This window comes from Gavialis gangeticus, unplaced genomic scaffold, assembly GCF_001723915.1.
Source record: "Gavialis gangeticus isolate Ggan-Ray unplaced genomic scaffold, GavGan_comp1, whole genome shotgun sequence".
NCBI classification, from domain to species: Eukaryota; Metazoa; Chordata; order Crocodylia; family Gavialidae; genus Gavialis; species Gavialis gangeticus.
In genome coordinates, this window is record NW_017729024.1 from 162818896 (window position 1) to 162832064 (window position 13169).

Below are 13169 nucleotides of genomic sequence, written 5' to 3' on the forward strand. Positions count from 1 at the left end.
GCTAGGAGCTGGAACCAACTTCCAAGGGAAGTGGTGCTGGCCCCTACCCTGGGGGTCTTTAAGAAGAGGCTGGATGCCTACCTGGCTGGACTCATTTGAGTCCCGTTTTTGTTTTGGGGTTTTGTTGTTCTCCCGCCCTGGCGGGGGGTCGGGCTAGAAGATCTACTGGGTCCCTTCCGACCCTAAATCTATGAAACTATGAGCACCTCCAGCCAAGGGCCAAGAAAGTTATTTGTTTGCAAGGGTCTGTTCTTCAGGAGTCCTCTTTTTTAATGTCTGCATCTGATCTGCTGTTTTAGTCGGTATTCAAAGATGAAGTGTCTTGTAGTTCATAAGACCTCTGTCTCCATTGGCTGGTCTGGTTGTATACATATGCCCTTTTATTCTCTTGCTGAAAAGGGTAGTTGGTGCCCCCAAGTGGTAGAGAAGTAAATAATAGGGGGTTCTGTATTTGTTTTTAAGTTCTGGTGGAGGGAATCTCAGCTCTTGTTTTTCTGGGCCCTGTTGAGGGAAAAGAAAGAGAAAGCAAAATGGATGTAAAATTGGCCTAAACAAACAAACAACAAGATTAGAAAATCTGCCTTTTGTGGCTAATAAATGCAACAGCTGTGAGCAGCACTTTGGCAGGGCCGTGGCCAGCATTTTAACTGTACTGTTTTTTCCTTGTAGGGCAAGCAGGTGTTGGAGACTGCGGTGATGAAATGACACAATTCCCTGCAGAACACTGGATTCCCGTGTAAACGGTGCTTGGACAGCTGTAGGAACGGCCAAACAAGAGGCCACTGACACTTCCTTCCTCCTATTGCTGAGGTCTGCACAGCAGTTGTTTCAGTGTTCTCATGAAAGTGCTCGGTTCTCGTTTTCCAGACTGAACAATCAAACAGGGTTTGACCTGAGCTTTGGGTCCCCGTGTGCGGTTCTCTTTGAGCATGGCTCTGCATGGAGCAAGGTACTCCCTGGACTGTGAAAGGAAAGTGAGCGAAGACCTGGACAGTGAACCCAGGAAGCAGTTCTTCACATGATGGGATCGTTGGGTAACCACAATGCCCATCACTCAAGAAAATGCTCTGCTCTTTCTCCCCCTCCTGTGTCAGTGGCTGCAAAACAACCTGCGGGAGGAGGTGGAAGGGTCAGAGCAGAGGCTGTGTCATTCTGCCATTCAGAAGCTAAGAGAGTACATTCAGTTGACTTTTTCTGTGGATGAGAGCAAACTGCAGCATGGCAGTCCCAGCACTTTAGACATGGAAATCTGCTCTGTACACCTAACCAAGGAGGTGGAGAAGGCTGAGGCACTTGGGTTAAGTTTTGGAAACATTCCTGCTTTTGGAGACTATGGAGAGAAACAGAGAGGAGGAAGAAAGAGGAAGGGGCATAAAGGTCCCGTGTTGGATGTAGGATGTATCTGGGTAACTGATTTAAAGAAAAACAGCCCAGCGGGGAGATGTGGGAAAGTGCGACTGAGAGATGAGATTCTTTCACTGAATGGACAGCTAATGGTTGGCGTGGATGTCAGTGGGGCAAGGTAAGATGGACGTAGTTAGTGCAGACCTGATGCGCTAGAGGATCATTACTGTACAGACTGATCTGATAGAGGCATGGAACAGCCATCGCTGGAGTTTGGGCTGCAGTACTGTGGCCAAAAGATTTTAGAGACCAAAAAAAAAAAGGTGGGGGAAGGAAACACACATTTGGCAAATTTGTATCATTTTATCAAGTTGTTTACATTGAGAGGGAAATACAGGTGCATCTAAATGTTTCATCTGACACTTGAAACAAATTATTTAAATCTTCCTTTTAAAACAACTGCTCGTTTAGAATTTTCCTTTTACTTTTTTTTAAATAAATATAAAAAGATGATATAAGGGCACTGAAGACAGACCTGAAAGAATTAAAAATGAAATGAGGTGTGTATGGGAATTGCTGGTGAACTGAAAAAATCAGTTACTTACACAACTCTGCTCTTCATGGACCAGATGAACAGCTCGTGCTTTCCATTGCACAAGGTAGGTTCACTCTGGATAAGATTGGGAGGTACCAGTGCAGCAGCGATTTGGCTTTTTGTTTTGGAGGGCACAAAACCTCTGCCTTAGTCTCCTCCAGTGGGTGGTTTTGATCTGAAATCTTGTGTCAAACAAGTTGTTTGTAAAAACAATAGGGCTGGCTCACCTGATTCCCTGTCTGAGCACATGAGTGCAGCTTTATTGACTGCCATAGTGAAGCATTGCTTTATGCCAGCTGGGGTCCTGGCCCCACAAGTAAAAGCCTGAGGAAGGGAACAGTAAGAGGGCTGTAATTAACGGTGTCTTTATTCTTTGAGGAGCTAGTTTAAGAGTAAAAAGCTTTCATAGAAATTACTCTGTATTTCACTGGTGGGTGGTGGGCGTGTGACAGTTTTCCAGCCAGCCCTCATTGTTCTCATGTTCAACAACATGTACTTCGTAAACAAGGAAGGAAACAAAGACTCAGGCTCAAGGAAGTAATGCTCTAGGGGCACAGTCTTGGGAAGTGCTGAGCACCCTCAGCGACCATTAGAGAGATGGTCACCTCTTACTGCCCACGTTCACAGTAGCAGCAATGACAAGGAAGTTAAAATTCCTAGATCTGCCATAAAGTTCTGATCTTGAACATCTCCCCTCATTTATGGTCTGGTAGTTTTCCATTTTGAAAATGGGACTAAACTGGTTTCTGTTTCTTTGGTTTGTCTGCCTACCATGATTTTAGGCTATTCGAAACTGCGTCTTTGTTGTACAGCACTTAGCACCAGGGGGCCCTGGCCTCAGTCAGAGCTACTAAAAAAGGGTTCCTCTAATACCAATGATTAGTACAAATAGGTCTGAATCAGTGCTGTGATCAGTAAAGGTGAGAGAGGATGCACCACTGGGTCACATATGCTGATTTGAGCAAGATGCTTAGAGGGCTGCATCTCTCCAATTCAAAGATGCCAACACCCAGCTTCGGTTTTGTACGTGCCAAAAATAAGTCCCTGACATTTTGTTCCTGAAGATGTGCTTTGAAGATAAAACAAATGATATTATGAAGATCTCTAACTCCTTGATTGTACTTGCAAAATAGAAGAGCATTTCCAAAAATCAGTCCTAACAGGTGAGTGAAGATGTTTGACCTGCTGTCCTTTTTCTCCCTCCACCACTGGAATTACTTGTTCCTAAGATCCAAGAAAATCTGTAGAAGCCAGTGATAATGTCACACTATTTTTCATGCCAAAGGGAGTGAATGTCTTGTGGAGTCTGAGGTTTCCTGGTGTCAATTCTGATTTTTCCAGCCCTGAGTTGTGTTGTGTTTTGCAGGGTCCCTGGCTAGATCAGCAAGCTGGGTAGAATATTCACAATCAAAATAACAAGATTTTTTCACCAGTATTTTATGTCACTGCAGGGCTGGAACACCCAGATGTTGACTGCGCACACAGCATGAGTTTTTATTTATGACAGTTCATAAGAACCTACCTTAAAATGGCCTAATGTCACATGGACCTGGGTAAAATATAGGGCATTTAGTAAGCAGACCTGTTTTTTTTTCAACATCCCAAGCATTGTAGTCCAGTGCGCTGTGAGTTTTTGACAAGCAGTACCAGCTGAATAAAAATCAGAGTTTTGCAGGACTGTCTCAGTTGTGGTGCTGTTGTTGGCTTAGCTTGGCCGTTATGCTTGGATTGCCCTATAGTAGCAAACAGCAGTCCTTACGTGGCATCAAGTAGAGCACCCAGCATTTTACCTTTTAAATCGACCTGTGGCTCAGCATGATTTTTAAGAGATCTTGTTGGTTTCTTTATCAGGGATCTTTGAGCAGATCATCATAAGATACAGCAGTTAGAGCAGAAGGAAGGAAGAATTTGATTTGCAGACCCTTTTCTGCCTTTTGTTGAGCACATGTGCATTTGTGTCTGCTACACACTGGTGGGGCCTGTTCCTGTTGATTTTTCAGACCTCCCTGCACCCCCAGGTTTCTGCTGCGCATACCAGTCCATTGCAATGAGATTTTCAGCAGTGATGGACAGGTCTGGCTCTGCACATCTCAGCGGTGGCCACAGCATAGTAATTATTTTGCTTATTAAGCAAAAGACCCTGGTTTGATATTAAAGGGCATTAATTCTGTGTTTTTATGCATGAGTATATGTGTATATATATGTATATGTGTATATACAAGGTCTGTTAAAAAAGTATCGAGATTGATGCTGTAGGACTGATGCTCAGCTGCCAAAGAATGTAGATGATCCACTCAGGTCCCTTCCGACCCTAGAAACTATGAAACTATGAAGAAGTCAGTGGGCACTTGAGGCACTTGTACATGTGACAGGGGTTTAGTCTTCAGGGTTTTATTCTATGCCCCCTAAAATTGAAATGGTGGGTTTTGCAACCCATCATTTCAATTTTTATGTCATGTTACAGCAAGGGGCCTGATCCTTTTTTCTTGTCAGCGCTGTGGGGGAGAGGCGGGGGTGAGGCGAGCTGCTGGTGAGCCAAGCAGTCCCTGAGCTGCAGGGGGCTAGGGTCCTTGCCTCTGCACCAATGGCAATCCCCAGGAGGCTGCTAGTGGGCCAGGTGTTTGGAGGGGGACCCAGCCCGATCCAACTCTTCCCTGACCCCAAGCTGGGGCAGCACCTGGTCTGCTACCAGCCCATGCGGCTGGCCCTGGGAGGGGGTGCTACTGCTGCAGAGGGAAGGACCAAGCCTGCCCACCCCCCCAGCAGCTCAGGGGCCACTCAGCTTGCTGGCAGCTCTCCCCCCAGCTGCGGGAGAGGCGGGCAGGCACCACTAAGAAAAAAAGAAGAAGGTCTCTTACCACTTCTGCTTTTAGCGGGCTTCTGCAGCCAGCCTGGGGCCACCCAGGAATGGGCTGGCTTGCCTCTGGGGCAGCATGGGAAAGTGGCAGGAGGGCAGCTGGTTTTCCTGGCGGCTGGAGAAGTCAGCAGGGGCAGTGGACAGGGTACTGGAAGCCCAGGCAGGCTGGTAGCTGAAAGGGTGCCACCCCAGCTCAGAGGCACCCAATCCAATGCTTCCCCGAACCTACCTAGGCTTCCAGCACCCCGTGCACCATCCCTGCTGCCTTATCCGGCCACCAGCAAACCCAACTGCCCTCCTGCTGCCTTCCTGCACTGCCCCAGGGGCAAGCCGGCCCATTCCTGGGTGGCCCCAGGTGTCCTGGCAGCTGCAAGAGCCTGATGAAAGCAGAAGCAGTGAAAGGACTGATCCTTCTTTTCTGTGGAGCTGGCCACCTCTTCTGCAGCGGGGAGGGATAGCTGCATTGTTGCAATTTGCAATGTTGCAAACTAAATTACATCAGGAATTAGTTTAATTTGCAATGATGCTAGCTCATTTAAACCCCCCAAAACTCTTGCACATGTATAGTGTGATGCCATTAAGCCACACAAAGTGACATTTTCATGATGTGTACATGCTAATAGCGTCACATGTACAAGCACCTTTGAAGAGGAAGTGTTAGCATCTCTGAAGATCTGGCATCTGGCCTTTTTATTTGTCTGTCTGTAGCTGAATTGGTAGCTTTTCATAACTATTTTTTAAAGTTTTAACAGGTTTACAAATTCTTTCCAGGACAGTAGAAATGAAATGCTAACCATAACTGATCTTTTTCTTTTTTTAACTCATCTTTGTTTGGAGCAATATTATGCAATATAGTAGAGTCACCAAACCTTTCTGTTTCACAGGGCATTACCATGTTACAGGGTGAAGCCTCTTGACATTATCTAGGCAGTGGTGTTACTAAAGATATTATTGACTGTGTCAAAATATCAACTCCACCTATATTTATTAAACCAGGCATGTCAATCAAACAGAAGATTTGAGAGGCGAGACTTTTTCAGGGAAATGTTTTGTCTACTTTTGAATATCTGAAAACCAACTTTCTTTGTGCCTGTCTTTTTTCTATGTTGCAGGATACATACCTGATGCCTTAGCTTTTTCATCACACCAGCATTCTTGGAACTGTTCCTCTCATGTTGAACTATTTTTTTTCCAGTGACAGGCTATCAGTAGTCTAGCAGATGACAGATTATTTCTTTGAGCATGGTTATGCCTCCTAGGGAGCCCCAGAAGTGTTAGCAAAAAATGCTTTGGTAATAATAATCTACCAATTTGAAATAATATTTGATTATGAATTATATCCCAGCACTCTCTGAGTGGACATGTGTACTACATATGTTTAGCTTCAATTTGAAAACTGAAAAATCTTTCATTTGGGGAAAAAAAAGCCAAATAAATTACAGTTTGAGAGAAAGTATCAAAGATGAAAAGGGGTATATGCAATAGTAGTATTACAGAAGCGTAGCCAGCATACCAGAATGGTATTAAATTATTTTACTTACATATATCTTGACCTTGTAAAATTTGGATACTTTAGCAGATATAGAATTTTTGTAAGGGATCCTCCCAGTTTTTTCACCATAACTCAAAAGCTGAGAATAGTTCCTGGAAGCCAACAGGGACTTTTTTTGTCAAGGTACCTTCAAAGGTCCATTTCTGATTCCTCCCTACTTCTTCATCAGTTTCACTAGGATGAAATATGGCGCACACAATCTCAGGGGAATTATTTTGTTTTTTGAAGATGTGAAGAGGGAAAGTGTGTCGTTTATAAAGCTGGACTCCCCATATCCCTTTGAACATAAGATACACTTTTAAAAATAAAATATTCTGAAAACAGTTTTCTAAAAAGTCGAAAGCATACATCCTTGTATATGTGTCTTTATTTGATGCTTTATTTTTTTTCTTAAGTGATGAATGATAAAACTTGGATGAGCCTTAATTTGGGTTGCCGTGTATTAAAAAGAACGTGGTATAATGGAGTTTCAAACCTGAGAATTGAAGGTGAAGTCCTGGCCCTAAGGAAATCAATGGAAGAATTCCTACTGACTTCAACAAGACCAGCATTTTACCTTGAACATCAGTTGCTACCTTGTTTCACATTAGTTGGTGGTTTTAATTGCATAAGTTATTAGGCTTTGCTGGTTAAATTGATTGGTATTTGAGGATAATCTAACATAATCTTACTTTAATGGATTCACAAGCATCACAAAATGAAAATTAGCCCTTCCTTCTTCAGTTATCAGTAAAATGTTGGTAGCTGAATATACTGAACTTCTAAAGACTTAAAAGTGCCAGCCAAATTACCATTGTTTAAATGAATCCAATACATTATATGAGACAGTAGTTATGCTATGTGTATTTGCTAACTTGCTCCCGTTGTCAGCAGCACTGGACTTGGTCATAAGTCTGAATTATCCAATTTATTATTTATTCAAGTTGTTGCTGCTGTTGGAAATGTATGAAGGGGTAAGTTCTCTTTCCTAGTAGAGTTCAACAGTACACAAATACTTCTTCAGCTCGTTGTATGGAGCTCCATACACAAGATGGAGCACAGAATGGATTGCAGTACATCTTGCGTATATTGGAATTGAAAATTTGATTTTAAAACAGGTCTGAGGAAATGGCTAAAAATTAAGGAGAGAAATTAGCTAAATACTTTTAAAAATCAGAGCTATTTTTGCTTTGTAGGTTTCAAAAAGAATTTTTATACACTTTCATTTTTATCTCAATTTTTTATTGAAGGTCTTGAGTGTCTTGTGTTTTCCTTTTCTCTCCCTCTCTTCTCCTTCTTTTTCTTCTTCTTTCTCCCATTTGCAATAGAAAAAGAGGGAGAAAGAGAAAACAATCTACATTTTTCATTTTTCAATTATGCCCAAACTCTTAGAATTTTTAGGAGAAAAAAGGAATCGTTAATGAAATTATTATATGTGAAGAAAAAGCTAGTTTCCAGTGCGGGGGAGGGGGGGAAGGCCTTACAGAATTTGACTATTCTCATTTTGGAGCAACTGCTCTGATTTAGTCCTCATTTTATCACAAATGGATGGCCTCCTTCCATGTTACCTAAACTAAGTCCTCCTTCCATCCTAAGCTAAACTAAGTATTTTACCACAATCACTGTTTTTCTCCACAGCTGGCTGTGGTGATTTTTGGAGCCAACCACAAGAGTTTAAAATGATAGATCACTTAAACGAGGTTTTGAAATGCTTCTTACTTTCAGTGATGTAGAACTAAGTCTCTTGGACCAATTCTTCCTTTGTGTTTTGAAACATCAATCTACAGCTGTGTAATAGATGCAAACATAACACTCTGAGAGTGCCAAGAATTAGCCATGAACTGAAGGGAAGGTTGGGGTGATGTCTGTCCATGCTGGACTCTTCCTCTTTGAAAGTAGTTGCCATCCCATTTTTTTGCCTTGCAGAATAGATTAGCTTGCAGCCAATGGCAGGTGCATAAAAGTTGCCCCCCGAAAAGAATTCCCCCTGCTCTTTCCCTCATACTGCCTTCCAAAACATTCAGATTCTACAAGCTGGTTATTGTAATTTTCTGGGGATAGATTAATTTATTTCTTTTTAATACAAAGCATAAACCCTTCCAACAAGATAAAGCTTAATTTAAGTTTGTTTGCTTTTTCTCATGTTTTATAAAATATTGTTTAATGGAATAACATATGGAGAGGTTGGGCAAAGGGTGACATTTCTGTAAGAGCTTTTTAAAATTATTGACACTGCTTACATGGCTGACTAAATAGTTCTTTCTTGAAAGCTGCAGATTACACACCTCAAAGTTATCTTGGCTTTGTTAATCAGAGCACGTGTTTGCTCCCTTCCCCCTCAGCTCACATTGTGTCTGCCACCTCTTTCCCTCCCTTGCACAACGCTACTGCTGCTGAGGCAAGAGGCTTCATTACTGCAAGTGTTTTCATTTGGACCAGACATCATGCATCTCTGCCTCATCAGTGCTTCACCTCTATTTCTTCTGTTGTGGCCTGTTAGCTTGTTAGCTGTATGAAGGAATATCATGCAGCGCTTTCTCTTGGCTTGTATTCATTCTCCTCAGCACCTGGCCATTGCTGGTGCAATGTCACCCTTCCTCCCCAGGGTGTAGGGGAGGAGAGGATGCGCTACAGCTGTAACCATTGACAAATAAACCCTGTGCAAGGGAGGTTGAAAAGAAGGGAGTGGAGGGTGAGGGAGTGAAGTTTCCTCAAATGCTGGATTAGGCCACAGTGCTACAAATACTTCTCTGTGTCCAGGGCACAGGACGCGTCTCTGATTCAAAGGGGTGCTAGAATGGCAGCCTCAGGGAGTCTGTACTGCCACTGCTGCAGCAGCCTCTGGTCGGGGATCGTATGCTGAGACAGCAGCAGCCTGTGCCACTGCCACCACTGCATCCCTTGCATGAGGAGGTAATCACTCACTGTGCCTCCATGCCCCTCCTCCCCCAACATCCTGCACGACCCAAGGCACCAACATTTTCAGTTACCCTTCTTCCTACCATGACTGATTGTCTTTTGTTAGAGAAGAAATGAATTGTCTGCGCAAACTGCAAGGGAGATACTTTCACCCGCCAAAGTGGTAGTCCCCCCCCAGTGCCTTTCCCTTTAGCCATTGGAAAGAACTGGAGGAAGTGGGTCCTGCTGCAAGTTTCACCCCTGGATGTGACAAGGCCAGCTGCTTGCTAAGTGGTGCAGCTGTCTCTAAACACAGTTTCTATTTCTTAATTTGCACAAAATATGACATCACTATGGGCCAGGCAGGAGTGGGTGAGGCCTCATCCTCCCAGTTCTCCCACATTCCCATATGGTGCATTTGCTAGCACAGCACCGGATGCTTATGCTGTAAATAATTAAGACTGTAGATGTTCTAATGTGCAAGCAGGGAACATGTCAGAGCCACTGTCCTCGCTCTTCCTAGTAGGTTTGTGTGCTTACATTCCCATTTGCAAAGTATATTCATTTGCTGCAGTGGGCCTTCCTGTCTCTATCAGTGAGAAACAGCAGCATGTTATGTGTGACAGTCCCCAGGGATAGGGACAGACATTCAAAAAGCCGGAGCCTGAATTGATTCAATCTTTGCAGGTTAGTCTAACGTGCCTAGATTGAACCAATTTGCAAGTGAATAGCCATTCACGAAATGCAGACTCATGCCTGCTGTGGCTCAGGCCAGGAGCCAGGGTGCAGAGAAGCTGTGCAGAGGGGGATGGGGGGGGGTGGAGGGGTCATGGCTACAATAACCTCAAGTGACCTGGCCAGGGAGGGGGCTGAATTCCCACCTCCCTGTCCCGCTGGCATGGACCCAAGCTGGGGTCCACCTGGCACTCCCCCTTCACTGCTGCAGTGGTAGGGCCAGGGCATGGCCGAATGCCGGTCAGCATGGCCCCTGAGACAGAGGGGGCAGGGAAGAGAATTATTCCCCCCTTTACCCCCACTGTCCCCAGGGGACCGCAGCCAGGGTCTGCCTGCCCCAACCACTGCTGCTGCCACATGCTCCTTGTGTGGGGTGAGCAGCAGGATAAGCCTTCTTCTGTCCCCTTTTCCAGATGCCAGAGGGAGGGGGGAATAACTCTGCTCCATGCCCCCCGCCTAAAGGGGCCATTCTGCCCCCAACCCTGCCACTGGAGTGGCGAGGGGGCAGGGCCCTGACAGGGCAGCAGCCCCTGTCCTGGTGTCTGGGGAACGTGTGCCTGATCCTGGCAGGGGAGTCAGAGCTGCTATGGACTGTATGGAGGGTATGGCAGCACTGGGGCTCAGAGGGAGCCATAGTGCCCCTAGCACTGCTGCCACTCGCCCCGTGCAGTCCATGGCAGCTTAGACACCCCCGCTCACGGCCCCCCCTGCTGGGAAGAGGCTTATGCTTCTCAGACACCAGGACAGGGGCTGCAGCCCTGTCGGGGCCCTGCTCCCCTGCCACTCCAACAGAGAAATACAGGTACAGACCTGTACCAGTGGGACAGGGGAGGGAGGGGAGAGAATAAACCTCTTCCCTGTCCCCTTCCAGGGGCCAGTGTCTGGCCAGGCCCCTGCCCCTGTCTGTCCCTGCTCCAGCTAGGGAGCAGAGGGGCAGGGCCAGAGAACACTGCCCAGCCCAGCGAGGAGAGCATGCTGGGAAGCTGGGGGACTCTGGTTTAGCTTAAACCAGGACGGGGTCTTGCATAAACCGGTTTAAGCTCAATCAGTTAAGTCTGATACTACATTTAACCAGGTTTATCTCAAACCAGTTTCAGCCATTTTGAAACTGGTTTATGTACATTGAACTTATGCTCTATTACAGGTTTAAACCAGTTTCTGATCATTTAAGTGGGTTTATATGTCCCTAGCCCAGAAGTTTGCAGAAGACTTGCTTATCTGGTTGAGCCTTGTGAGAGGTCGGTGCTGAGCTGCCCAGCCCAAGAGAAGTGACTGTTGTTTTGGCTGATGGGGGCAAGGGAGCAGGAAAAAGCCTGACCCTGCTGCCTCCCTCCCACATGCGTGGCTTTCTCTGAAGGTAGCCTTACAGAGGGAGAAATTCCCGTGTTTAAAAGAACTCCTAAGACTGCTTGGGAATGAGGCAGTGGGACTTCCAAGGGGACTGTCACCAGAGCTGTTGTTCCCTTTCCAGCCATGGTTGTATCCAGCCACAGTTACGGTCTTGGGAGATACACTGGTGATTGAACTGGAGCCCTTAAGAGCTCAAAGCATTAGCTGCCACAGCTTGAGAGAGGCTGTTACAGCCTTTCTAGGCAGACTTTTCCTATGGATTAGGCCCAGGGCACTGAGTAGAGGTTGCACAGGCAGAGGCAGGGCTCAGTCTCAACCCCAAAGAAAAAAAAGACTGCCCAGTGTCAGCATGCCATTTGGGAGCAAACAGAGAAGGAGCAAGATGGGAAATGAAGGATCAACAGGGAATGCAGAGGGAAGAGAAAGGAGGGATGGCTTGTGCGTGCTGCATGACTCAGTGTCATGTCTTTTCCTTCTGCAGAAGAGCTTTGTGCTCTCTGTATCCAATGTGACACTACCCTCCAGGCACGGAGTGCTGTCACACACTCCTTGAAGCTCACTCCTTTTTTTCCTTGTACCAGGTGTAGGTTATGGCATGGAGGTCTCATGAACGTGTGACAGGCCAGCCTTTTAACATCATTCTCCATTTCCACTGCTGACCTGGAACAAAAGTCTTAGCAGAGCAGAGGCTGTTCCTTCAAAGGCTGTTGTAATATGACTGTAACTAGCAAAAGGGATGACACGAGCAAGAGCTACTGATGTTCTCTGGGTTCTGTGGGAAGGTTGCGATGCCTGTATTCGGCTGTGTTCTCACCTGAGTACCACAGGTAAGTTGCAGCCAGTAAAAACAGCAGCAGGCTTCACCATCCACTGCTCTAAGCCCAGAGGGCATTTATACATGTGCTCCGGGAGCCACTCTAATGAAAGCACCCAGAGCATCCTGTGCGCCAGCATCTCAGTGCTGGAAAAAGGTGGCAGGAATGCTTTAACTAAAGCTTGTCCAATGAAGTTTAGTGAAAATGCCTCCACCACCATTTTTCAGCGCAGGGACACTGATACATGTGATGCTTGGGTCTGCTGGAGAGCAGTAATTACCACACTCCAGCAGGCATGATTGATCAAGTTAGCTTCAGTGCACTGTAATTGCAGCACATCAGAGCTGCCTCTCTGCACATGTATAGGTGCTTGAAAGCTCTGCTGGAGACATGGAATTTACTAAAGATTTGTATAAGAAATTGGTATGAATGGGAGGACAATTTATTTAGGCTTTATTAAATCACAAGAGTAAACTAAATAGAAGTTGGACTAAAGGGAGTTTTTTGCTGGTGACTAACACCCTCCAGAACTCTGTTTTTAAGGTGTGTGCACATAAGTATGTACCTCCCTGAAATGGCAACTTATCCATGCTCCTCAGGTTTGCATGGGTTTTAAACATGCAGGCTGCACACGCACATGCCTCTTAAAATGGTTTACTGTATCCTTTTGGTGGAAATCGTGGATACCCATAAGTCTTTGTATAAACATCTGAAGCAAATGACATTTTTTATAGTTGTTAGGTCAGTTACTAAGAAAACGTGGGCCTTCAGATAAATCAGTTGAGGAAGAAAGGGTTGGTGAAGGTCTTCTATGTTGCCTGGTCTCAAGTAAAAATAAAAAGTAGGGGTACACTGATAGAGATTTTGGGGGCCGATACCAATAGCCAATATTTAAGGAGGAATATTGGCCAATACCTATCCAATATCTGATAATCTGATAAGTCCGTTGTGGTGGAAGGGGATGGGGGAAGGAAGGGGCGTGGGGGGGTACAGATCAACACTTCCAGCTGTGGGGTAGGTGCAGGTTCTTCAGAGTTTTGTTCT

General features: G+C 45.5%; 1 protein-coding gene across 3 annotated transcripts in view; it reads left to right on the top strand.

Annotated features, from left to right (window-relative positions):
• The first annotated feature begins 663 nt into the window (after positions 1-663).
• The window catches only part of PDZD2 (PDZ domain containing 2), a 241587-nt gene continuing 229081 nt past the window's right edge, over positions 664-13169 (top strand). For all 3 annotated transcript variants that reach the window (XM_019518002.1, XM_019518003.1, XM_019518004.1), the window contains exon 1: positions 664-1522. In XM_019518002.1, coding sequence (XP_019373547.1) covers positions 1044-1522 — 479 coding nt within the window. In that variant the 5' untranslated portion in view covers positions 664-1043. The remainder of the gene's footprint in view (positions 1523-13169) is intronic.